General features: G+C 48.3%; 1 protein-coding gene across 6 annotated transcripts in view; it reads left to right on the top strand.

The window, feature by feature from the left end:
* LOC309552847 (PC-esterase domain-containing protein 1A-like) overlaps positions 1–26,847 on the top strand; it is a 97,444-nt gene extending 70,597 nt beyond the window's left edge. For 2 of the 6 annotated variants that reach the window (XM_082253755.1, XM_082253759.1), the window contains 7 exons: positions 127–228; positions 4,334–4,435; positions 12,096–12,194; positions 16,260–16,319; positions 16,416–16,469; positions 21,500–21,604; positions 26,600–26,847. In XM_082253755.1, the coding sequence (XP_082109881.1) occupies positions 127–228; positions 4,334–4,435; positions 12,096–12,194; positions 16,260–16,319; positions 16,416–16,469; positions 21,500–21,604; positions 26,600–26,802 (725 nt within the window). In that variant the 3' untranslated portion in view covers positions 26,803–26,847. Of the gene's footprint in view, positions 1–126; positions 229–4,333; positions 4,436–12,095; positions 12,195–16,259; positions 16,320–16,415; positions 16,470–18,256; positions 18,311–21,499; positions 21,605–26,599 lie in introns of all 6 variants that reach the window. The other 4 variants (XM_082253756.1, XM_082253757.1, XM_082253758.1 and 1 more) reach the window with 4 other exon arrangements.
* Positions 26,848–27,137: the final 290 nt, after the last annotated feature.

Genomic DNA, 27,137 nt, shown 5'->3' with positions numbered 1-27,137 from the left:
TATGACAACATTTCAGGCTGCAAAAGAACACACGGTTAGTCCAACCAAAAATGGAACGACTTCCAGTGGGGAGTAGTTTTGGTATTTTGACATAATCCGCCATTTTGTTACAAATTCTCATCTCAGGTTATCCCACACAAAGCGATCCTTCTCTGGTCGTCCCCTTGAGGAACGTCCCCCATCCTTGCCCACAATTTAATGACCTGGAAAACGGGCAACATGACTTTGGTAAGGACCTTGTATGTGTTTGATGTGTTTGTGATTGATGCCTTTCGGGTCTAAGTACTGCATGCCTAGGATTTTTTTTTTTGGTGATGGTAAACTCCATTCTGGCTTTGCTATGTTGCAATCTCTTAACCACTTTGTACATTGTGCTGTAAATGACTTTCTCTCATGACTCCCTTTTGCATACTGTGCAGTAAGTGAACTCTCAACTCTGTTTGCTGGGTTGTGTGTACCCACACAATTCATGTCTTGAGAATCTGGAAGGTCTGAATAGACCTCATCTTAAAGCGGTTGTAAACTGCCCCCCCCCCCCCCCCCAAAAAAAAAAATTTCAAAAATAAAAACCTGAAAGGCAAAGGCATAAATGAGCTAGTTTGCATTGCATACTAGCTCATTATGAAAGACTTACCTTAAAACTAAGCCTCCGCTGCGCCGCCCGCACAACGCTTACACAGCCGACATGTTAAGTCTTCCTTCCAGATGCGCGTCCTCCGGCCATCTGATTGACCGGAGCCACAATGATGTCACTCCCACGCATGCGCACGGCAGCCACTGTTAATGACACGGGCGGCCGTTCCTTCAGAGCACATGCGCCAGTGATGTCACTGGCTGCATGCAAAGTAAATATCTCCTAAACGGTGCATGCTTAGGAGATATTTACAGTACCTATAGGTAAGCCTTAGCATAGGCGTACCTATAGGTACAAGTTACAGAGGAAGCTTTACTTCCTTTTTAAGAATCTAGGAGATCTGAATAGACCTCATGCCTTAAGAATCTAGGAGATGTGAATAGACCTCATGTCTTGAGAATCTACGGGATCTGAATAGACCTCATGTCTTGAGAATCTACGGGATCTGAATAGACCTCATGTCTTGAGAATCTAGGAGATCTGAATCAACCTCATGCCTTAAGAATCTAGGAGATCTGAATAGACCTCATGTCTTATTGATTCTGGTTTTTTTTTAAACCAGGTTTTCATAACTGTTAGAACTAGGGATGCACCGATCCGATATTCGGATCAGATATCGGCGCCGATATGGCCATTATAGCTGGATCGGGGGATCGGTAACATTGACCGATCCACTGGCCGATCCGGTTTTTGCTTAGTAACGGCTCAGCCATCCCTTACTAGGTGTAGTAGTAGTAGTATGGGATGGGAGCCGCTACTTCCTGTATAGTCCCGGCTCACAGGCGGAGTGATATCAGATGCACTCGCCTGTGAATGGAGGAGCCGTACACATGAAGCAGCGGCTTTGCTCTGTACTGCAGCCGCTTGCTTTGTGTAGCTCCGGGTCGGTTCCGGTATCGGCGATTTCACAACGCCAGATACCGGTATCGGGTCCAAAAAAGTCAGATCGGTGCATCACTAGTTATAACCTATCCCTCTTTGTCTTTTGTTGACTAGTGTCTTGACACCTGTTATATTTTTCTACACAACTTTCTTGAGAATCTAGGAGATCTGAATAGATCACGTCTTGAGAATCTAGGAGATTTGAATAGACCTCATGCCTTGAGAATCTAGGAGATCTGAAATAGATCCCATGTCTTGAGAATCTAGGAGGTCTGAATAGACCTCATATCTTAAGAATCTAAGAGATCTGTATTCAAAGAATCTAGGAGTTCTGAATAGACCTCAGGCCTTGAGAATCAAGCAGATCTGAATAGACCTCATGTCTTGAGAATCTGGGACAGGGATATGCAAACTGTGGCCCTCCAGATGTTGCAAAACTGAAAGTCTCCTAGAACCTAGGTGTTCTGAATAGACCTCTTGTCTTTAGAATCTAGGAGATCTGAATAGATCCCATGCTTTGAGAATCTAGGAGATCTGAATAGACGACCTATCTTAAGAATCTAGGAGATCTGCATTCTTGAGAATCTAAGAGGTCTGAACAGATCTGCTTGATTCTCAAGACATTAGGTCTGAATAGACTTAATGTCTTGAGAATCTAGGACAGGGATGTGCAAACTGTGGTCCTCCAGATGTTGCAGAACTAAAAGTCCCATGAGGCATAGCAAGACTGACAGCCACAAGCATGACACGCAGATGCGGAGGCATGATGGAAATTGGAGTTTTGCAGCAGCTAGAGAGCCACAGTTTTCATATCCCTGTTCTAGGAGATCTGAATAGTCCTCATGTCTTCAGAAGCTTGGAGATCTGAATAGACCTCATGTCTTCAGAAGCTTGGAGATCTGAATAGACCTCATGTCTGCAGAAGCTTGGAGATCTGAATAGTTCTCATGTCTTCAGAAGCTTGGAGATCTGAATAGACCTGTCTTCAGAAGCTTGGAGATCTGAATAGTTCTCCTGTCTTCAGAATCTTGGAGATCTGAATAGTCCTCCTGTCTTCAGAATCTTGGAGATCTGAATAGTCCTCATAGATTCAGAAGCTTGGAGATCTGAATAGACCTCATGTCTTCAGAAGCTTGGAGATCTGAATAGACCTCATGTCTTCAGAAGCTTGGAGATCTGAATAGACCTCATGTCTTCAGAAGCTTGGAGATCTGAATAGACCTCATGTCTTCAGAAGCTTGGAGATCTGAATAGACCTCATGTCTTCAGAAGCTTGGAGATCTGAATAGACCTCATGTCTTCAGAAGCTTGGAGATCTGAATAGACCTCATGTCTTCAGAAGCTTGGAGATCTGAATAGACCTCATGTCTTCAGAAGCTTGGAGATCTGAATAGACCTCATGTCTGCAGAAGCTTGGAGATCTGAATAGTTCTCATGTCTTCAGAAGCTTGGAGATCTGAATAGACCTGTCTTCAGAAGCTTGGAGATCTGAATAGTTCTCCTGTCTTCAGAAGCTTGGAGATCTGAATAGACCTGTCTTCAGAAGCTTGGAGATCTGAATAGTTCTCCTGTCTTCAGAAGCTTGGAGATCTGAATAGACCTGTCTTCAGAAGCTTGGAGATCTGAATAGTTCTCCTGTCTTCAGAAGCTTGGAGATCTGAATAGACCTCATGTCTTCAGAAGCTTGGAGATCTGAATAGACCTCATGTCTTCAGAAGCTTGGAGATCTGAATAGACCTCATGTCTTCAGAAGCTTGGAGATCTGAATAGACCTCATGTCTTCAGAAGCTTGGAGATCTGAATAGACCTCATGTCTTCAGAAGCTTGGAGATCTGAATAGACCTCATGTCTTCAGAAGCTTGGAGATCTGAATAGACCTCATGTCTTCAGAAGCTTGGAGATCTGAATAGACCTCATGTCTGCAGAAGCTTGGAGATCTGAATAGTTCTCATGTCTTCAGAAGCTTGGAGATCTGAATAGACCTGTCTTCAGAAGCTTGGAGATCTGAATAGTTCTCCTGTCTTCAGAAGCTTGGAGATCTGAATAGACCTGTCTTCAGAAGCTTGGAGATCTGAATAGTTCTCCTGTCTTCAGAAGCTTGGAGATCTGAATAGACCTGTCTTCAGAAGCTTGGAGATCTGAATAGTTCTCCTGTCTTCAGAAGCTTGGAGATCTGAATAGACCTCATGTCTTCAGAAGCTTGGAGATCTGAATAGACCTCACGTCTTCAGAATCTTGGAGATCTGAATAGTCCTCCTGTCTTCAGAATCTTGGAGATCTGAATAGTCCTCATAGCTTCAGAAGCTTGGAGATCTGAATAGACCTCATGTCTTCAGAAGCTTGGAGATCTGAATAGACCTCATGTCTTCAGAAGCTTGGAGATCTGAATAGACCTCATGTCTTCAGAAGCTTGGAGATCTGAATAGACCTCATGTCTTCAGAAGCTTGGAGATCTGAATAGACCTCCTGTCTTCAGAATCTTGGAGATCTGAATAGTCCTCATAGCTTCAGAAGCTTGGAGATCTGAATAGACCTCATGTCTTCAGAAGCTTGGAGATCTGAATAGTCCTCATGTCTTCAGAAGCTTGGAGATCTGAATAGACCTCATGTCTTCAGAAGCTTGGAGATCTGAATAGTCCTCATGTCTTCAGAAGCTTGGAGATCTGCATAGACCTCATAGCTTCAGAATCTAGTCTAGCTGAAAAATTAACATTTTAGTCTGTAATAACATCCACTGTTACTTTAACCAAGAACAAAAATTGCTTCCAGTGGGAAATCTTATCCTAACTAGCCACTTATTTGAAATTCTTATCTCAGGTCCTGCCATTTCAAATGGTCCTCTTCCTGTAGTTCCCTTGAGGAATGTCCCCCATCCACACCCAAAATATAACGACCAGGAAAATGGTCCGCATTACTTTGGTAAGGATCTCCTTTATTATTTGTGTGTAGAGATTTTGATGATACTTGGCTGGATGCATTCTTGTGATTGTGTCAGAGTGCTGGATGGCTGGTATTTGGCAACAGTGAATGTAGAATCCCAGTAAATGAGTACGATGGGTAGGTACACCCTTTGTTTAGAGATTTACACCAGTACTTGGAAAATGTGTGATTCTGGCTGTGCTGTATGTTACTTTTCCAAAGGCATCCCACTCTGTACACTGTGGTAGTATACCTTCTCCACTCCATATGGCTAATCCTCACAGTTCATATAGAAGTTATTAGCATTACTGGGGGTTTACTGTTGCTCTTATCCATCCTGGAAACCCTGCAGAAGAAGAGGTGAGGAGAGCGGGGATTTGAAATGCCCAAACTGCTACACTGGCTGCGTGGGCACTGACAGCCCCATCACCCATGGAGAGAAGTACAACGGGAGGGGGGGGGGGGGGTTCCCGGGGGGGGTTCCCCTAGTTCTCCTAGTTCCCCTAGTTCCCCTACTGTTGCCACCAGAGAAGTGGAAGAACCCATGCTGGAGCAGCAAAAATGCCTTTGATTGGACAGAGGCAGCCTATTGGAAGTGGGGTGGTATCATTTAAAGCCAACTTCTTTTTGCTTGAGTCTTTCCTGACAGCATGACCCGTTTTTTAAACTAGCAATGTAATCCCTACCACAGAGCCAAACCCGACAACAGTAGGAGAAGTTATTAGACTTATCTCTGTAGGCCTTTGAGCATGCTCTGTGTATAGACACTACTGTAGCACATTTGTCTTGTCCTGTAGAAGTACTGAGAGCCTTAGGTGGCAACTGGTACTGGAGATGCCTCTATTTAGAAATGGTAAACTTTTTCAAAAAATATTTCTCTTACGTCCTCCGACAGTCGCCGCCCATTCACACAGTCTGGGGTATTGACTTCATCTCCACAGGAGTTTCTAGGCATAAGACTTGTAAAAGAACAATAAATCTACATAGTCACACCCATGGGGGCTGTCCTACCAGCCCAATACCCCCCTGCAATAGCCATCCGAATTCAGTTTGTCTTCTGCCTAGCTTCAGGAGTGGATAGGCTTCCCTGTGCTGAGGCTACAGTCTCAGCCTTTCTCTTTTTCTTTTATGTTTATTTTCAAAAGATGTTATTTTTTCTTTACTTTGCTAGCTGTTTATTTTATCAGCACTAGTTAGTGGATCTTCGGATGAAGACTGCATCTGCGGAGCCGGGAATCGGACGGACTGTCCTGGTTCTCCAGGACAGAAGGTCAGATGGAATCCCAGCCCGCCATCGAGTGTTTCGCAGGCTATGTGTTCGCCCTGGCCTCATAAACGACCCATCCCTGTCCATCAGGGATGCAGCCATGTGAGATGGCTACCTCACTGGACACAGCATAGGTTCGTCCGTGCACTACTAGTGTCCTGCGTTTTGGCTGGCGGCACTCCCCTGCCATCTGAGGGTGGGCGGTTTCCCGCTTGATGTGAGGCACCCCACGCCATCGGGTACAGGTAAGTACATTCTATGTGGGGCCTCTGTCTGGGGTCGGCAGTCCTGTCTGTCTGTGGTGTCCCCTGTGTTTGTGCGTTTTGGGCTCCCTGGTCCCGGTCCCTGCGGGGGCTTTTATTCTCTCACATCAGCGCTGTGTGGGGTTTTGGGGGTCCCTCTCCTAATGTCACTTTAGGGTGCTTGGGGATGCAGACACATGTGGCGACCGCAGCGGGGTTAAAAACCACCGGTCCGCCATTTTAAACGTGGGCAGCATGTCTGGCTTCACTGTGGGCGCTCATACAGCATGCTATGTAGTGTATTTTCGCGCCTTGCGGCATCATCTTGTGTGTGGCAAACGATCGTTCCGAGCACATGTCGGGGGCCATCTTGCCGAAGCCTCCTATTAGTTTCCATAGGCATCCATTTTCCCTTGGCCTGCAGCCTGGTTCAGCCTCCAGCGGTGACATCACTTCCTCCTTTCTCACAGGAGCGACCGAAGGAGCTGGTAACACTTTGTGGGGTTCTGTCCTGCTGTCTTTTTTTCCTGTCCTGCCTTGTGCAATCTTCCTGGTCAGTTTTATCCCTGCGGGGGCTCTGTGTGTCAGTTTCTATATAGCGGTGTGCTGGGGAGGGGTCCGCAGCGCACTTAAAGGGCCAGTTTCAAAAAAAAAAAAAAACGTCTTTTCTATTATGGAATCCCAGGACAGTAAATTCCCGCCAGCTTTGGTGGGGGATTCAGGGTCCACTGAATCCTCTAACCAGACTAATTTGGCTGCTATTGTGGCAACTTTAGTGTCAAAAATGGATGTCCTGATGTCTGAACGTGCTGATAGGAAAAGGCCTAGGATTTCCTTTTCTTCTGATTTCTTCTGAGTGTGACATGGTTGCTGTGGGTAGCGTGGCCCTTTCGGGGTATCGCTCTTCTCAGGACCCGCAAAAGTCTGAGGGGGAGGCGGAGGTTGCAGGGGTGGATGAATACCCCCCTGGGTCGCCCGACGAACGCGCAGCTATGGATGAGTTGATCCTAGCAGTGAAGGAAACACTACATTTGGAGGATGAGCCCAATCCTCCGGGCGTTGTGTCCTCTTTTGGTACACACAGGACCCGCAAGACGGCGCAGGTTTTTCCTTGCCCCGCAGAGTTTCACCATAAGGTGAATGAGCTATGGCGTAATTTAAAACACACCTTTGTGGTGCCTAAGAAGTTTCAACTTCTCTACCCTTTTGCGGCTACTACGGCTGCGCGCTGGTGTGTGCCTCCTCAAGTGGATCACATGGTGGCCAGGTTGAACAAGTCTACCCTGTTACCCACCGAGGACTCCCCGGTGTTTAGAGATCCTACTGATAGGAGACTGGAGTCTCTTGCCCGTCATTCCTACATGGTGGCGGGTTCCATGCTCAAGCCTATTTTTGCCTCTGTAATGGTGGCTCAGGTTGTGGCGGATTGGACCAAGGTGCTCAAACGCACCCTCGTGGCTGACTCTGCCCCCCCCCCCCACTACAGTGGAAATTGTGGAGCAGATTCATTGTGGGGTCATGTATTTGTGCGATGAGGCTCTGAATGAGGCCCCCTTGGCGATACGCCTGTCCAGTGTCGATGTGGTTAACCGTCGCTTAATCTGGTTAAAATGCTGGTCGGCTGACCAAAAATCCAGGAAGACGGTGGCTGACATCCCCTATGCGGGGTCTCGCCTTTTTGGAGAATCCTTGGACGAATTGGTTAAAGGAGTCACGGGGGGTAAGAGCACTCTGCCGCCCCAGAATCCTAAGGACAAGTTTTTCCGCGGTAAGCGGGGCCCGTCCTTTAAACCTACTCAAGGGTCCTTTCGTGCCTTCAAGGCGCAGAACAAGGGAAAACCCTTCAAGGGCCAAGGTGGCCAGAAAAAGCCCTGGTTTGACAAACAAAAATCCGGCCAGGCCGGTGCGGCGGCTCAGTCCGCCTGAAGGGGCGCCCTCACCCGTTACAGGGGTGGGGGGACGTTTGCATGGTTTCCTACAACCTTGGCTGCTCCGAATCACGGACAGGTGGGTTCAGGAAATCATTCGGTCAGGGTACAAGATCAAATTTCTTTCACGGCCGGCGAACAGATTCTTTCCCTCAAATCTTCATTTGACCCCAGGGCGGTTACAGGACCTACATCAGGCGGTGCAGGATCTTCTCGCTCAGGGGGTGATTGTCCCGGTGCCTCATTGGGACAGGTTTCGGGGTTTCTATTCAAATTTTTTCACTGTGCCCAGAAAGGAGGGCAAAGTGCATCCGATTCTGGACTTAAAAGCTCTGAACCGCTTCATGCGAGTTCGAAAATTTCGCATGGAGTCACTCCGCTCAGTGGTGGCCTTCCTGAATCCCGGAGAGTTCCTGGCCTCCATAGACCTGAAGGATGCGTATACTGCACATCCCCATTTTCGAGGGTCATCAGAGGTACCTCCGATTCGCTATCGCGGAGGATCATTACCAGTTTGTGGCGTTACCTTTCGGTCTCGCTTCGGCTCCAAGGGTCTTTACTAAAGTGTTGGCGCCTGTTGCGGGCACAGGGCATCGCGGTCTTGGGATATCTGGAGGATCTCCTGTTAAGATCGAGTGCCAGTCAGTGGAAGTCTTTCCGGCCAATTCTGTGGACGGTGATCACCACGGATGCCAGCCTGTCAGGCTGGGGTGGCGTTCTGGGCAACCTGTCTGCCCAGGGCACTTGGTCGGTGGAGGAATCCTCCCTTCCGATAAACATTTTGGAATTGAGAGCGATCAGGCTGTGCCTGCTCCATTGGTCGGATCGTCTTCAGGGCCATCCTGTACGGGTGCAGACGGACAATGCCACTGCGGTGGCTTACATCAACCACCAAGGGGGCACCAGGAGTGCCCGGGCGGCCCAGGAGGTGACCGTTATCCTGTCTTGGGCCGAGACTCATGTCCCGGCGATATCGGCAATTCACATTCCGGGTGTGGAGAATTGGCAGGCCGACTATCTGAGCCGCCAGACCCTGGACCAGGGGGAATGGTCCCTACACCTGGAGGTGTTTCAGATGCTGTTTGCGAAGTGGGGATCCCCGGATGTGGATCTGTTCACGTCTCGGCTAAACCACAAGGTGGAAAGGTTCGTGGCAAGAACGGGCGATCCTCTGGCAGATGCCTCGGATGCGCTGGTGGCGCCTTGGCGTCAGTATCGACTGCTCTTTGCCTTTCCTCCGATTCAATTGTTGTCCCGATTCCTTCACAGGTTGGCCTCGGAACAATCACTGGTGATTCTGGTGGCGCCGGACTGGCCTCGCCGGTCTGGTACGCGGACATCATTCACCTGGCCGTAGAGCCTCCGCGGCAGCTGCCAATGCGGGAAGATCTACTGTCCCAGGGACCGATCTTCCATCCTGCTTTACAGTCGCTGGCTTTAATGGCCTGGCTGTTGAGAGCCAGATCCTGAGAGACAGGGGTCTCTCCTCAGAGGCCATTCCTACTTTGATCAAGGCTAGAAAAGCCTCTTCTGGTAAGATTTATTACCGAACATGGAAAGCATATTTTGCCTGTTGTGAGTCCAGGGGTTTCTCTCCTCGTGCCTATTCGGTAGCAAAGGTGTTGGCTTTCCTCCAGACTGGTGTGGACCAGCGTCTTGTGTTGGCCACGATTAAGGGCCAGGTCTCTGCACTGGCTGTTCTTTTCCAGCGCCGTGTGGCGTCTAATTCCTTGATTAGCACCTTTATTCAGGGTGTGCGTCACCTGGCTCCCCCTAGAAGGGAGCCCTTGCCTCCATGGGACTTGAACTTGGTTCTGTCCGTGTTGCAGCGTTCCCCCTTTGAAAGCATCAGGGAACTTTCGTTGCCCATGCTATCTAAGAAGGTTGCGTTTCTGGTGGCGACAGCTTCTGCTCGCATAGTGTCAGAGTTGGCATTGTCTTGCCGCTCCCCTTACCTGGTGGTTCATAGGGATAAGGTGGTCTTGCGACCTAATCCGTCCTTTTTGCCAAAGGTGGTTTCGGAATTCCACCTGAATGAGGACATTGTTTTGCCTTCGCTTTGTGCGAATCCCAAGCATCTGAAGAAGGTTGCCTTACATGCCTTGGATGTTGTCCGGGCGATCAGGGTTTACCTGTCGTCGACTGAATCCTTTCGGAAATCGGATTCTCTATTTGTCCTTCCTGAGGGACCTCGGAAGGGTATGGCTGCGTCTGCAGCAACCATTGCCAAATGGATCAGACAGACCATTGTACAGGCTTATTCATCGCGGGAACGGGTTCCTCCCTTCCCTGTCTAGGCGCACTCTACCAGGTCAATGAGTATGTCCTGGGCCTATCAGCATCAGGCCTTGGTGGCCCAGGTGTGCAAGGCTGCGACTTGGTCGTCGGCGCACACTTTCTCAAAATTCTACAAAATTGATGTTCTGGCATCAGCTGATGCATCCTTTGGCCGCAAAGTTCTCTGTGCGGCTGTTCCATAGGAAACCCTGGTTTTTTGTATGGGTTCCTAGTAGAGCTGCACGATTAATCGTATGAAAATCGCGATCTCGATTCACCCCACCTGACGATCTAAACCTGACACATGCTCGATTCTTTGCATAGCTGAGGGAGCAGAGAAAACAGCTGTGGAAAACTCCCAGTAACTATAAACAAAATGATTACATTGTATCTTTCCTCCAGCAAACGCCTATCAGCATAGTCTCCCAGTAACTATAAACAAAATGATTACATGTATCTTTTCCTTCCCTCTGCCAGGGAGAAAGGAAGTTTAACCTCTTAAAGACTAGACCTTTTTCTGACACTTGTTGCTTGCAAGTTAAAATCATTTTTTTTTGCTAGAAAAGTACTTAGAACCCCCAAACATTTTATATATTTTTTAGCAGAGACCCTACAGAATAAAATGGCGATTGTTGTAATATTTTATGTCACACTGTATTTGCGCAGCAGTCTTTCAAACGCAATTAATAAACTTTAATGAATAAAAAAAAAACGTAACAGTAAAGTTATCCCAATTTTTTTTTGTTACACGGAGAATCGGGAGAGAATCGTGATCTTTATTCCAAGCTAAAAAAATCGTGATTCTCATTTTGGCCAGAATCGTGCAGCTCTAGTTCCTAGCTGTTGGGGTTATTTTTCCCTTGGTTATTTGTTTTCCTGGGTTGTTGCTCATGTTGAGCCTTTGTTTTTTGTTACCAGAAGGTAACCTTCTTGTACATGTAAGGTTCCTTTCTCTGATGTGGGTACTACGTTGCTTTTCTGGTGGTTGCGTTGCCCACCCCTCATGTCTACACTGCTTTGGGACGTCCCCATAAGTGAAGACTGTGTGAATGGGCGGCGACTGTCAGAGGACGTAAGAGAAAACGGAATTTTTGTAAAATCTTACTGTAAAATTCCTTTCTCTGAGTCCTCCCGACAGTCGCCGCCCCCGCCCCTCTTTTTGGGGTCTTTTTGTACACTTTCACTGCTTGCGACCAATCTGAATTGGGATGGCTATTGCAGGGGGGGTATTGGACTGGTAGGACAGCCCCCATGGGTGTGACTATGTAGATTTATTGTTCTTTTACAAGTCTTATGTCTAGAAACTCCTGTGGAGATGAAGTCAATACCCCATAAGTGAAGACTGTGTGAATGGGCGGCGACCGTCGGAGGACTCTGAGAAAGGAATTTTACGGTAAGATTTTACAAAAATTCTGTTTTCGGCTGGGGGGGGGGGGGGGACTCAACTGGAGATGCAGAGAGCTAGAAAGATTACTGATGGCCTGACTGTGTTTCCAACAAGCTCCAAAGTAAGAAGAACATTACTGTTTTGCTAGCAATGTTGTCTGATAAATGTTCTGTGTGGAACCATATACTTCATGAATGGTGGTTGTGTGGATTGCCGAATTGTGGATTTCTCAAGAAAAAAATGTTTTTGTGTTTTAGATGGTCACAATTTAAGCACAAAAAAGTAGAAATCACTATAAATTATGATGGCTGTCAACCATGTGTTTCATCTGCAGTGTCAGGACTACTTTGTCTGTTCTATAATTGGTACATAACCTTCCTGAAGGACACTTGAATAGATGACATGTCTTCATTATCAAATCTAGCTGAGAAGATCGTAATATTTTCATCAGTAAAGAAGCCCACTGTGTTAATTTAAGGAAGAATAAAATTGCTTCCAGTGGGTACAGACGTTTTTATGTATTGTTGTAACCAGCTGCTATTGCAAATTCTTATCTCAGGTCCTCCTATACAAAATCATCCTCCTCATGGTGTCCCCTTGAGGAATGTGCCTTATCCTCACCCACCCTGTTCCCAGGGAATCGTTCAGCCTTGCTTTGGTAAGGATCTTGTTTTTTTTTGTTATCTGTGTGTGGAGGTTTTGATGAGAGTTGTGTGGCGAATGTCTTGTTGAAATGCCTGGTGCAGTTATTCTCAACCAGAGCTCCTCCAGATGTGTCCATGGGCTCCTTGAGCTGTGACTGAATGACTTCCCATTTAATGGCCCCAGCATAGTTCTGGGGCTGACCAGTGCCACTTGGCAGAACCAGAGGCATGGTACCAATGATCTTTGTAATGCCTCGTACACACGCATCGATTATTGGCTGGGAATTTTCGGCCAACGTCCGATCGGCCAATTTTTGGCTTGTTAGTATGATGCTTTCGACAACCGACTCCGACTTTTTGGCCGAATAAAATCTGGTGTGCATGCTATAAAATTTTTGTTGGCCGTCAACACAACGGACGATTTTCCGCCAGTCAGTACAGATTTCGGCAGACAAAAATCTGATGAGCAAGACTGGGCATGCTCAGAGAAGAAAAAACACACAAAGTAAACCAGCACATGACATCACTTCTGAAGTAGATTTTTGTTGGCCGAGAAAATTCGTGTGCAGTCTAGAGCACATTCCAACCAACAAAACACAACTTGGACAAAAGTCGGACGATCGGTCGGCCGATAATCGTTGCGTGTGTACGAGGCATAAGTGTGGCATTCTGATCAACATTGTAAAGCCTCGTACACATGCACCGATTGTTGGCCGACCGATCGGCTGTCTTTTGTCCAGTGTTGTTGTGTTAGATGAAATGTGCTCTAGACTGCACACAAATTTTGTCGGCCAACAACAACCAACTTCAGAAGTGATGTCATGTTTTTTTTTTTTGCGGGAATGCGACATTGCGGCGGACAGATCGGACCCTTGACTGACATTTTTGACACTTTTGTTACCAGTGACATTACTACAGTAATCAGTGCTATATATATATATGCACTGTTACTCTAAAATTACACTGGCAGTGAAGGGGTTAACTTTTTTGAGAGGGAGGGGCTATGTGTGTCCCTAGGGGCGTGATTCTAACTGTGATTGGCTGTGGCTTGAGGTGTAGGAACAGTGATCAACGGTCCTACATAGTAGAACCGTATGATCACTGTTCCTACACAGGGGAGAATGACAGGCGGCTTTGTTTACATCCCGCGGGGGTCCGTGACCTCGCGGGATCGCGCCTCCGGCTCCCGCTCCGTAGACCCTCACAGGCTAGCGACGTAGTACTATGTCGCTCTGCCTGTGAGGGGCTGACCGCCGACGTAAATAGTCGTGCGGCGGTCGGCAAGCAGTTAAAGAAGTACAACCAAAGCTTGTTTGGCTGTACTTCAAGAGTGCAGTTTGTTTTGCACTCATTTGACCCATTCTTAGCAGAAAGGATGGCTTCGGGTGACGTCAAGGGTGGTTGGGTCCAGGCTGGGGAAAAATCTTGAAAATATGGTTGAGATTTGCCCACAACCCTGGACTGACACCTGGCTCAGCCTCTCGGCAAGCCATTGAGAGCCTGAGCCAACCATTCCCCCCCCCCCACAGGCCAGTGTTTCAGTGAGGGTAGAGCAGACAGCGGTGACTGACAGTCCGAGAACCGGGTGATCAGCGGTGTTCGATAGCTCGGGTTCCCAGTCAGTGGAGTACCCGCTGTTGCATCCACCTAGGTAAGCATGATCCTTGAAAAACAAAAAACTGAAGTTCTATTAAGGGTTAAGGTGGAGGTAGGCTGGTCTAGTGTATTCTTTTTCTTAAATAGAAGTGATAACTTTCCCATAGTTACATTAAAAGAGAGCCCCATAAATCGAGTGATGAGTTGTCCTACCAACAGTCTGGGCTTCATTTAGCAGACAGCGACCCAGTACCTATACCTAGAAGATTGTAAGCTTGCAAGTGATTATGTTCATGCATGTGGTTTAATAGCTGCCAAGTGGTGTTGAGCACGACCTCTTTGCTGGAGTGTGTTTTGGATGGTAGTCGTATGGAAAAGCTGAGGTATGTGATGTGTAGTTGGCTGGTGGTATAGTTGTCTTGTTTATGGCTGGTCATTTTGTTTTCTTGATTAGCCAAATAGGAAAGGTGTCTTTTTGGGTAAAGTGTAATTTTTTTTTTGTCCCTTTTTTGGCAGTAGCGTGTTTGTTTGGCCTTCACCCACTTCTTTAATGAATTTCCACCCTACAGGAAATCACAAAACGATCATTGTTTAGGAAAGTGTAGCCTGTGCTTCTGCCTTTCTTGCTTCCCTATGGCATACTGGCATTGCCTATCTCAGGAGTCTTCTGGGCTATGTAGAACACACTGTGCATATCTAATCGAGTGTCACCATGGACTGGCTGTTAGGACGCAAAAGCGCACTCCTGAGCCCTGCAGGCTGTACGTAGCGCACTCCGGAGCCCTGCAGGCTGTACGTAGCGCACTCCGGAGCCCTGCAGGCTGTACGTAGCGCACTCCGGAGCCCTGCAGGCTGTACGTAGCGCAGTCTGGGGTGCTGCAGGCTGTGCGTAGCGCACTCCGGGGCCCTGCAGGCTGTGCGTAGCGCACTCCGGGGCCCTGCAGGCTGTGCGTAGCGCACTCCGGGGCCCTGCAGGCTGTGCGTAGCGCACTCCGGGGCCCTGCAGGCTGTACGTAGCGCACTCCGGGGCCCTGCAGGCTGTACGTAGCGCACTCCGGGGCCCTGCAGGCTGAGCGTAGCGCACTCCTGAGCCCTGCAGGCTGTAGCGTAGCGCACTCCTGAGCCCTGCAGGCTGTAGCGTAGCGCACTCCTGAGCCCTGCAGGCTGTAACGTAGCGCACTCCTGAGCCCTGCAGGCTGTAACGTAGCGCACTCCTGAGCCCTGCAGGCTGTAACGTAGCGCACTCCTGAGCCCTGCAGGCTGTAACGTAGCGCACTCCTGAGCCCTGCAGGCTGTAACGTAGCGCACTCCTGAGCCCTGCAGGCTGTAACGTAGCGCACTCCTGAGCCCTGCAGGCTGTAACGTAGCGCACTCAATTGTGGTGCATCTTTACAAGCACTGGGCATAAAGACAAAGAAAAGGGCTCACGACCTAGTGCATTACCAACATAACCATATTTATTTTGAAGGATATATTATACTCACAAACTCATAACAAGCATAAGCATGTAAAGGGTGCCAACAAGACCACCTCAAAGTCCACAGTGCTCACCCAATGATAGCCTTAGTAGCATCCATAGACTACCGGGTTTCAAGGGTCAAGCCCTCTTCCTCCAAGCCAGAATCGGAGGATTCTGTGGTAAGGGTGCATTAGGTTGGCGTGCCTTTTTCTTTGTTGTTCCCTGTACGTAGCGCACTCCTGAACCCTGCAGGCTGCACGTAGCGCACCCCGGATACAACCAGCCCTTTGAGGGCAACCATACTTCTGATGCATCCCCCTATGAAATGGAGTTTGATGCCTCTGAGCTATGTATGGCATTTAAAAGAAATCTTCTGGTGTTGGAACGCTGGGTCCCTGCTGCGGCCTGGTGCTTCACCAACCCGTATATTGATACCCTGTCCAAAAATGACAGAGGCTGGAGGATGGAACAACGGCACACAAGACAGAATTAGGTGTCCAGTACCCCAGAAGTGTGTCAGATGCAGAGGATTCTTCAAAGCGAAGGTCTGAAGCAGCAGGACTTGGTACGTTTAGTCTTTTACGTGGCCTCTTTACCAAGTTCTGTTTTAGGTGACAACTGAATTTTCTTTATGGGAATATAGATTTTTTATTTTTTTTGGGGTACCCACTTGATTATAGTCCCAATTTGTGTTCTCCAACACAAGCTGTAAGCAAGTGAGCGCCCTGCGCTGGGAGAGCCCAGCATCATGGAAGCACCATTATACGTTTTTATTTTTAACAGATTTTTACATAAATTATTAGAACAATCCCGTAAAAGATTCTAAACCTGAAGGTTGAATTTTTGCACCAATTTTTTTTTTTTTTTGCGCCAATTTTTTTTTTTTTTTTTGCACCAGTGGCTGCATGTTTTGTAGCTTGCACATGGTTTGTGTGTGTATGGATGGTCCAATGGAATATATGGCTGGGGGTGTCCGGTTCACTCCCGGGTTTCACTCATTTATGGAAACTTTCTTACTTTGCAGAACCCATGTACATCCCTGGATACACTGCCTTTGATGGTAACGATGATAGCCATATGATTGGTCAGCGTTTAAAAGCTATTTATTTCTTTCTTGCATGCGCATCCCTACAATAAATTGTCTTTCTAAATCATTTTCTTTTACATTTTCCTTTTATAGAAACCTTCATACCAGGACCCATGAGATTTCATCCAAATCAAATGAATTCTAATGGTAAGATACAAAATGTCTTTGATACCATTTTATCTTCCTGTAACCTGAACAAGTCCTGTGTCCCCTGATCGGATCCCTGCACCTCCCACATTGTATTCTGATCGGATCCCTGCACCTCCCACGGTGTATTCTGATCGGATCCCTGCACCTCCCACATTGTATTCTGATCGGATCCCTGCACCTCCCACATTGTATTCTGATCGGATCCCTGCACCTCCCACATTGTATTCTGATCGGATCCCTGCACCTCCCACATTGTATTCTGATCGGATCCCTGCACCTCCCACATTGTATTCTGATCGGATCCCTGCACCTCCCACGGTGTATTCTGATCGGATCCCTGCACCTCCCACATTGTATTCTGATCGGATCCCTGCACCTCCCACATTGTATTCTGATCGGATCCCTGCACCTCCCACATTGTATTCTGATCGGATCCCTGCACCTCCCACATTGTATTCTGATCGGATCCCTGCACCTCCCACGGTGTATTCTGATCGGATCCCTGCACCTTCCACGTTGTATTCTGATCGGATCCCTGCACCTCCCACGTTGTATTCTGATCGGATCCCTGCACCTCCCACGTTGTATTCTGATCGGATCCCTGCACCTCCCACGTTGTATTCTGATTGGATCCCTGCACCTCCCACGATGTATTCTGATCGGATCCCTGCACCTCCCACGTTGTATTCTGATTGGATCCCTGCACCTCCCACGGTGTATTCTAATCGGATCCCTGCACCTCCCACGTTGTATTCTGATTGGATCCCTGCACCTCCCACGGTGTATTCTGATCGGATCCCTGCACCTTCCACGTTGTATTCTGATCGGATCCCTGCACCTCCCACGATGTATTCTGATCGGATCCCAGCACCTCCCACGTTGTATTCTGATTGGATCCCTGCACCTCCCACGGTGTATTCTAATCGGATCCCTGCACCTCCCACGTTGTATTCTGATTGGATCCCTGCACCTCCCACGGTGTATTCTGATTGGATCCCTGCACCTCCCACGGTGTATTCTGATTGGATCCCTGCACCTCCCACGGTGTATTCTGATTGGATCCCTGCACCTCCCACGGTGTATTCTGATTGGATCCCTGCACCTCCCACGGTGTATTCTGACCGGATCCCTGCATCTCCCACGGTGTATTCTGATCGGATCCCTGCACCTCCTGCGGTGTATTCTGATTGGATCCCTGCACCTCCCACGGTGTATTCTGATTGGATCCCTGCACCTCCCACGGTGTATTCTGATTGGATCCCTGCACCTCCCACGTTGTATTCTGATTGGATCCCTGCACCTCCCACGTTGTATTCTGACCGGATCCCTGCACCTCCCACGTTGTATTCTGATCAGATCCCTGCACCTCCCGCTGTGCGCCCTCTGTTTGGATACGCACGGGGTGTGCCCTCTGATCGGATCCCTTCACCTCCTGCGGTTTGTCCTCTCATCGGATCTCTGCACCTTACATGATGCACCGTCTGATCAGATCCCTTTTTCCTTTTAGAAACCTTCATACCAGGACCCATGAGATGTCATCCAAATCAAATGAATTCAAATGGTAAGATACAAAAATGTCTTTGATACCTTTTTATCTTCCTGTAACCTGCATAAGTCCTGTACCCTCTGATCGGATCCCTGCACCTCTCACGGTGTGCCCTCTGATTGAATACTCACGGGGTGTTCCCTCTAATTGGATCCCTGCACCTCACGGGTTGTTCCCTCTGATTGGATCTCTGCACCTCACGTGATGCACCATCTAATCGGATCACTTTTCCTTTTAGAAACCTTCATGCCAGGACCTATGAGATTTCATCCAAATCAAATGAATTCAAATGGTAAGATACAAAATGTCTTTGATACCATTTTATCTTCCTGTAACCTGTACAAGTCCTGTGTCCCCTGATCGGATCCCCGCACCTCCCACCGTGTGCCCTCTGATCGGATCCCCGCACCTCCCACCGTGTGCCCTCTGATCGGATCCCCGCACCTCCCACCGTGTGCCCTCTGATCGGATCCCCGCACCTCCCACCGTGTGCCCTCTGATCGGATCCCCGCACCTCCCACGGTGTTCCCTCTGATTGGATACTCACGGGGTGTTCCCTCTGATTGGATACTCACGGGGTGTTCCCTCTGATTGGATACTCACGGGGTGTTCCCTCTGATTGGATACTCACGGGGTGTTCCCTCTGATTGGATACTCACGGGGTGTTCCCTCTGATTGGATACTCACGGGGTGTTCCCTCTGATTGGATACTCACGGGGTGTTCCCTCTGATTGGATACTCACGGGGTGTTCCCTCTGATCGGATACTCACGCGGTGTTCCCTCGGATCCCTGCACCTCACGCGGTGCGCCCTCTGATGTGATCCCCGCACCTCACGCGGGGTGTCCTCTCATTGGATCTCTGCACCTCACGTGATGCACCGTCTGATCGGATCCCTTTTTCCTTTTAGAAACCTTCATGCCAGGACCTATGAGATGTCATCCAAATCAAATGAATTCAAATGGTAAGATACAAAATGTCTTTGATACCCTTTTATCTTCCTGTAACCTGTACAAGTCCTGTGTCCCCTGATCCGATCCCCGCACCTCCCACGGTGTGCCCTCTGATTGGATACTCACGCGGTGTGCCCTCTGATCGGATCCCTCCACCTCCCGCGGTGTTCCCTCTGATCGGATCCCTGCACCTCACCGGTTGTTCCCTCGGATCCCAGCACCTCACGCGGTGTGTCCTCTCATTGGATCTCTGCACCTTACATGATGCACCGTCTGATCAGATCCCTTTTTCCTTTTAGAAACCTTCATGCCAGGACCTAGGAGATGTCATGCAAATCAAATAAATTCAAATGGTAAGATACAAAATGTCTTTGATACCCTTTTATCTTCCTGTAACCTGCACAAGTCCTGTGCCCTCTGATCGGATCCCTGCACCTCCCGCGGTGTGCCCTCTGATTGGATACTCACGCGGTGTTCCCTCTGATGTGATCCCTGCACCTCCCGTGGTGTGTCCTCATTGGATGTCTGCACCTCACGTGATGCACCGTCTAATTGGATCCCTTTTCCTTTTAGAAAACTTCATGCCAGGACCTATGAGATGTCATCCAAATCAAATGAATTCAAATGGTAAGATACAAAATGTCTTTGATACCCTTTTATCTTCCTGTAACCTGCACAAGTCCTGTGTCCCCTGATCGGATCCCCCCACCTCCCACGGTGTGCCCTCTGATCGAATCCCCGCACCTCCCACCGTGTGCCCTCTGATTGAATACTCACGGGGTGTTCCCTCTGATCGGATCCCTGCACCTCACGGGGTGTTCCCTCTGATCGGATCCCTGCACCTCCCACGGTGTGCCCTCTGATTGAATACTCACGGGGTGTTCCCTCTGATCGGATCCCTGCACCTCATGCGGTGTTCCTTCGAATCGGATCCCTGCACCTCACGGGGTGTTCCATCGGATCCCTGTACCTCACGCGGTGTGCCCTCTGATCGGATCCCTGCACCTCACTGGGTGTACCCTCTGATCGGATCCCTGCACCTCACTGGGTGTGCCCTCTGATCGAATCCCTGCACCTCACTGGGTGTGCCCTCTGATCGGAATCCCTGCACCTCACTGGGTGTGCCCTCTGATCGAATCCCTGCACCTCACTGGGTGTGCCCTCTGATCGGAATCCCTGCACCTCACTGGGTGTGCCCTCTGATCGGAATCCCTGCACCTCACTGGGTGTGCCCTCTGATCGGAATCCCTGCATCTCACTGGGTGTGCCCTCTGATCGGATCCCTGCATCTCACTGGGTGTGCCCTCTGATCGGATCCCTGCACCTCACGGGGTGTGCCCTCTGATCGGAATCCCTGCACCTCACTGGGTGTGCCCTCTGATCGGAATCCCTGCACCTCACGGGGTGTGCCCTCTGATCGGATCCCTGCACCTCACGCGGCATTCCCTTGGATCGGATCCCTGCACCTCCCGCGGCGGGTCCTCTCATTGATCCCTGCACCTCACGTGATGCACCATCTAATCTGATCCCTTTTCCTTTTAGAAACCTTCATGCCAGGACCTATGAGATGTCATCCAAATCAAATGAATTCAAATGGTAAGATACAAAATGTCTTTGATACCCTTTTATCTTCCTGTAACCTGCACAAGTCCTGTGTCCTCTGATCGGATCCCTGCACCTCCCGCGGTGTGCCCTCTGATTGAATACTCACGGTGTGTTCCCTCTGATCGGGTCCTTGCACCTCACTCGGTGTGCCCTCTGATCGGATCCCTGCACCTCCCGCGGTGTGCCCTCTGATTGGATACTAACGGGGTGTTCCCTCTGTATGGATCCCGGCACCTCACGGGGTGTTCCCTCTGTATGGATCCCGGCACCACACTGGATGTGCCCTCTGATCGGATCCCTGCACCTTACTGGGTGTGCCCTCTGATCGGATCCCTGCACCTCACTAGGTGTTCCATTGTATCCCTGCACCTCACGCGGTGTTCCCTCGGTTCGGATCCCTGCATCTGACGCGGTGTGCCCTCTGATCGGATTTCCGCACCTCACGCGGTGCGTCCTCTGATCGGATCTCCGCACCACACACAATGCGTCCTCTGATCGGACCCCCGCACCTCACGCGGTGCGTCCTTCCATCACTTCTCTGATGCCTACTGTTTGCATGATGTCCTCTGTCTCTTTTGATCCTGACTCCTTGTACTGTGCCCTGTGTTGTCTTCCCTGTTCCCTACACCTTGCACGGTCCTTTTCTGATCCCTACACTTTGCATCGTTCCTTTTTCTTTTCTTATCCCCAATCCCTACACCTCTGTGTGATCACTCTCCTTATGTCTGATCCCCACACCTGTGTGCTCGGTGTGCTATTTTCCCTCTCTGATCCCAGCATGTCAGGAAGCGTCCTTTGTGATACCAACAGCCTCCTCTGTACTGATGTGTTTTACCTAATCCATAGCTGACCATTGATGCTTTTACATTTTTTTTTTTTTTTTTATTTTTTTTTTTATTCTTTTTTTTTTTTTTGTTAATGCAGCTGTCTCCCCCTTTGTTGACGACAGTCCATTTTTTATCAATGATTTCCCTCCAAGAAATTTCGATTTTGATGGCTTTGGCAGCATAACGAATGTAAACTTTACTGGTGAGTTGAATGCAATGTAAATGGCTTATATAAAGCATTGGTCAGCAATCTGAAATCGAAACGCGTCGGAAGTAGCCTTTGATGGAGACTCGTATGCGTGACGTCTCATTCCAAAACCGATGGAGTCAGAGTTGCCAAAACCCCCACCCATCTTCTCCGCCCTTTCAGTAGGTAAAACGCCTCCAATCTTCTGGGAAGGCTTTCCACCAGATCCTGGAATACGTGGGAATTTGTGCCCTTTTGTCCTAAACATTTGTTAGGTTGGGTACAAATGTTGCATGAGAAGACCTTACAATTTGAATTCCAATTCCATTCAAGGGTGTTCAGTAGGGTTGAGGTCAGGGCTCCTACCACATCTTTAAGGAGCTGGCTTTGCACACAATATTAACCCTTTCGCTGCCTGGTACATACGGCGTACAGATCTACAGCACTGCTTCACACAGGTGCCTCCCTGCTTCCAGCTGATGCCTCCCTGCTTCCAGCTGATGCCTCCCTGCTTCCAGCTGATGCCCCCCTGCTTCCAGCTGATGCCCCCCTGCTTCCAGCTGATGCCCCCCTGCTTCCAGCTGATGCCCCCCTGCTTCCAGCTGATGCCCCCCTGCTTCCAGCTGATGCCCCCCTGCTTCCAGCTGATGCCCCCCTGCTTCCAGCTGATGCCTCCCTGCTTCCCATGTCTTCAGCCTCTTTCCTGCTTGTGAAGGATTACCAGCCTGCTTCCTTTCCTTACATAAACATAGTCAGCAATCAGTACTGATCGCCCCTGTGTCCATTCATCACTGGAGTGTAGTAAACTGTGTTTACTATACTGCAGGTTTATGAATGAATAGGAGACTTTATACAGACTCCTATTCATTCATGTACAGCTGTCTTCTGTCCCTTTCTCTGTCTGAAAAACATACCAGGGGTCTGTTTAGATCTTTGGCATCTCACACCTCCTCCCAAAAAAAAAATTTGCTGCAAATAATTTAAAAAAAAACATTGTAAGGCCTTGTTCACATAGGACATACACAGTGTACGCCCCTGCAAGGGCGTATTTGCCTGTGCAGGGATGCACAGGTGTGCAGGCAGTCCCATTGATGTAATTTGGGATGTAGCAACTGCACAAACAGAGCCGTTCCTCCCAAATTGACATCCGTGTGGTTCCTGGTGCATGTCCTTGAGCTCGTGGTGAAAACTAAAGGTGCGCAAAACTCTAAATAAAAACAATTTACTTTAAAAATCTGAGGTTATCATTTTTCTCTTTCAGCGTTTGTAAAAGACCCGTTCACATGGGGCATACTAAAATGTATGCCCGTGTTGACCTGTTTCGGGATGCCCCGGTGTTTCATGCATCCCCATGCAGGCAGTCCCATTGATGTAATTTGGGATGTAGCAACTGCACAAACAGAGCTAATGCTCCCAAATTGACATCCATGTGGTTCCTGCTACATGTCCCTGAGCTCACACAGTCTGCATTTGGGGTTGTGCACTCACACCCAGACAGATGTCAGATTGGAAGCAGCAGCTGTGTGCAGCCACTGCATTCGTTGACCTGAATGGGACTGCCTGCATAGGGATGCATGAATCGCCTCAGCATTCCACATGCAGGTAAACACAAGCATTCACTTTAGTATGCCCTGTGTGAACGGGTCTTTTACAAACTCTGAAAGCTGTAAGGGGAAAAATGAACGGGTCTTTTACAAACTCTGAAAGCTGTAAGGGAAAAAAATGAGAACCTCAGATTTTTAAAGTAAATTGTTTTTATTTAGCGCTTTCCGCGCCTTTTAGTTTTCACGATTAAACAAAAAGGTGCTTTTGAAAATGTACAAATATTTATGTACTACCTCAATGCAGTTAGCAGGAATTTATAAGGAATTTTATAAATGTTGCCACGTATGTATCCACTAATAATGTTTTTAGTGAAAATGGCTGTTTAAACATTTGCGCAACTATTCCGGGGGCCTAAAAAAAAATCAGTAGCACATTTTTTTTTTAATTTAGGCCATATGCTTTAAAAAAAAAAAAAAAAATCGATGGTTTGGGGGGTCTATCAGAAACTCTGAAAGCTGTAAGTGAAAAATAAAAAACCTCCCAGATTTTAGTTTATTTATTTATTTTTTCAAAAATGTTCAAATATTTGTTATTTATTAACTCAATACGGTTTTATTTAGCAGGAATTTTGTAAATTTTGCCATATATGTATCCTCTAATCATTTTTTTATTTTTAGTGAAAATATCCCTTTTTTAGTGAAAATATCATGTGGCCCAAAAATAAATCCATAGCACATTTTTTTTTATTCTACTGATGCTTTCAGAAAATGTATGGTGGGGGGTGTTTTTTTTTTTTTTTTTTTACAGACTCTGAAAGCTGTAAGGCAATCTAAAAAAGCAATGGAAAAAAAATGGTTCGGTCGACTGAGTTTGAAAATGGAGCGGAGGGTCTGGTCTGGCAGTGAAGGGTTTAATAGATTAGCTGAAAGTATCTAAAATGGCCACAAGAAACTTTACATTTCTTTTCCTATGATTTCCATCTTTCAGGTATTTCCAGGGACACCAGGGGGAGATTTACTCAAACTGGAGTACACAGAATCTGGTGCAGCTGTGCATGGTAGCCAATCAGCTTCTGACTTTAGCTTGTTCAGTTAGGCTTTGACAATCAAACCTGGAAGCTGATTGGCTTCTATGCAGAGCTGCACCAGATTTTGCACGCTCCAGTTTCAGTAAATCAACCCCCCACTGAGTAATAGTCTAGCAGGCGTGGATGCTGGGAAATCGCATATTGTGCAATCCCCCATGCCTTTTCATACCCTCTATGCCAGTGGTCTCCAAACTGCGGCCATTTGCTTGCTTTTATCCAGCCCATGGGACACCCAATTTCATCCAATAGTACCAACAATGGGGCAGAATTCCTCCCCACTGACACCAATGAAGGGGCAGAATTCCTCCCCACTGACACCAATGAAGGGGCACAATTCCTTCCTACTGACACCAATGAAGGGGCACAATTCCTTCCTACTGACACCAATGAAGGGGCACAATCCCTTCCTACTAACACCAATGAAGAGGGCACAATTCCTCCCCACTGACACCAATGAAGGGGCACAATTCCTTCCTACTGACACCAATGAAGGGGCACAATTCCTTCGTACTGACACCAATGAAGGGGCACAATCCCTTCCTACTGACACCAATGAAGGGGCACAATCCCTTCCTACTGACACCAATGAAGGGGCACAATCCCTTCCTACTGACACCAATGAAGGGGCACAATCCCTTCCTACTTACACCAATGAAGGGGCACAATCCCTTCCTACTGACACCAATGAAGGGCACAATTCCTCCCCGCTGACACCAATGAAGGGGCACAATTCCTTCCTACTGACACCAATGAAGGGGCACAATCCCTTCCTACTGACACCAATAAAGGGGCACAATCCCTTCCTACTGACACCAATAAAGGGGCACAATCCCTTCCTACTGACACCAATGAAGGGGCACAATCCCTTCCTACTGACACCAATGAAGGGGCACAATTCCTCCCCGCTGACACCAATGAAGGGGCACAATTCCTTCCTACTGACACCAATGGAGGGGCACAATCCCTTCCTACTGACGCCAATGAAGGGGCACAATTCCTTCCTAATGACGCCAATGAAGGGGCACAATTCCTTCCTAATGACAACCAATGAAGGGGCACAATTCCTTCCTACTGACAACCAATGAAGGGGCACAATTCCTTCCTACTGACAACCAATGAAGGGGCACAATTCCTTCCTACTGACACCAATGAAGGGGCACAATCCCTTCCTACTGACACCAATGAAGGGGAACAATTCCTTCTTACTGACACCAGTGAATGGGGCACAATTCCTCCCCACTGACACCAATGAAGGGGCACAATTCCTTCCTACTGACACCAATGAAGGGGCACAATTCCTTCCTACTGACACCAATGAAGGGGGCACAATTCCTTCCTACTGACACCAATGAAGGGGGCACAAATCCTTCCTACTGACACCAAGGAAGGGGGCACAAATCCTTCCTACTGACACCAATGAAGGGGCACAATTCCTTTCTACGGACGCCAATGAAGGGGCACAATTCCTTTCTACGGACGCCAATGAAGGGGCACAATCCCTTCCTATGGACTCCAATGAAGGGGCACAATCCCTTCCTACTGACAACCAATGTAGGGGCACAATTCCTTCCTACTGACAACCAATGTAGGGGCACAATCCCTTCCTACTGACACCAATGAAGGGGCACAATCCCTTCCTACTGACACCAATGAAGGGGCACAATCCCTTCCTACTGACACCAGTGAAGGGGCACAATCCCTTCCTACTGACACCAGTGAAGGGGCACAATCCCTTCCTACTGACACCAGTGAAGGGGCACAATGCCTTCCTACTGACACCAGTGAAGGGGCATAATCCCTTCCTACTGACACCAGTGAAGGGGTACAATCCCTTCCTACTGACACCATTGAGGGGGCACAATCCCTTCCTACTGACACCAATGAAGGGGCACAATCCCTTCCTACTGACGCCAATGAAGAGGCACAATCCCTTCCTACTGACACCAATGAAGGGGAACAATTCCTTCTTACTGACACCAGTGAATGGGGCACAATTCCTCCCCACTGACACCAATGAAGGGGCACAATTCCTTCCTACTGACACCAATGAAGGGGGCACAAATCCTTCCTACTGACACCAAGGAAGGGGGCACAAATCCTTCCTACTGACACCAATGAAGGGGCACAATTCCTTCCTACTGACACCAATGAAGGGGCACAAATCCTTCCTACTGACACCAATGAAGGGGCACAATTTCTTCCTACTGACGTCTGGGTTCTACTCCCAATAGCCACAGTCCAGCCCCATAAAGTCTGAAGGACCGTAAACTTGGCCCTTTGTTTAGAAAGTTTGGAGACCCCTGCTCTAGGCTGTTGTTAAATTGAGTGGAAGCCATATGTAATCACATCTGACCTGTAATGTTCTCCTCTTTCTTCAGTTCCCATGTTTGATCACCCCCCCTTCAACAGCGTGACCATCAACTCCTACCACCTGTCAGTGCCAGGTGAATTTGGCACATTCCGCTACACCGACCCAATACCACGAGGGTCATGGGGGGGCCACCACAGAGTACACAGGAGGAGAGATGCGAAGCAAATACACCCATATCACCGACCTCAACGATATTCATCCCGGATCTAGCAGGTGAAGAAACCAATGCTGTCCATTAGTGGGCAATGCACATCTATTTTTGCCTTATCCCCCCCCCCCCCCCTTCTACCTCCTGTAAGCTTCCAATAAAAGGATGGCTCTATGTGTCCTAGGAAAATTGACTAAAACCATTGGTCCTAAGTTTTTTGCACTTTTTTTTTTTCTCGTTTTGAAAGTTATAAATTGTTTGAAGCACTCAATGATTTCCTCGAAGTATTAACACTGATCTTTTAAATTGGATGAGCACCAAAACAACACTCTTGATCCAGAATCCAGTCAAGAAGAACTGGGCCATTTTTCTCCTGGAGCCCCACGATTTCATTCCA

Source organism: Pelophylax lessonae (genome assembly GCF_965119305.1).
Source record: "Pelophylax lessonae genome assembly, chromosome: 1".
NCBI lineage: Eukaryota > Metazoa > Chordata > Amphibia > Anura > Ranidae > Pelophylax > Pelophylax lessonae.
This window is presented reverse-complemented; position numbering and strand designations above follow the sequence as displayed.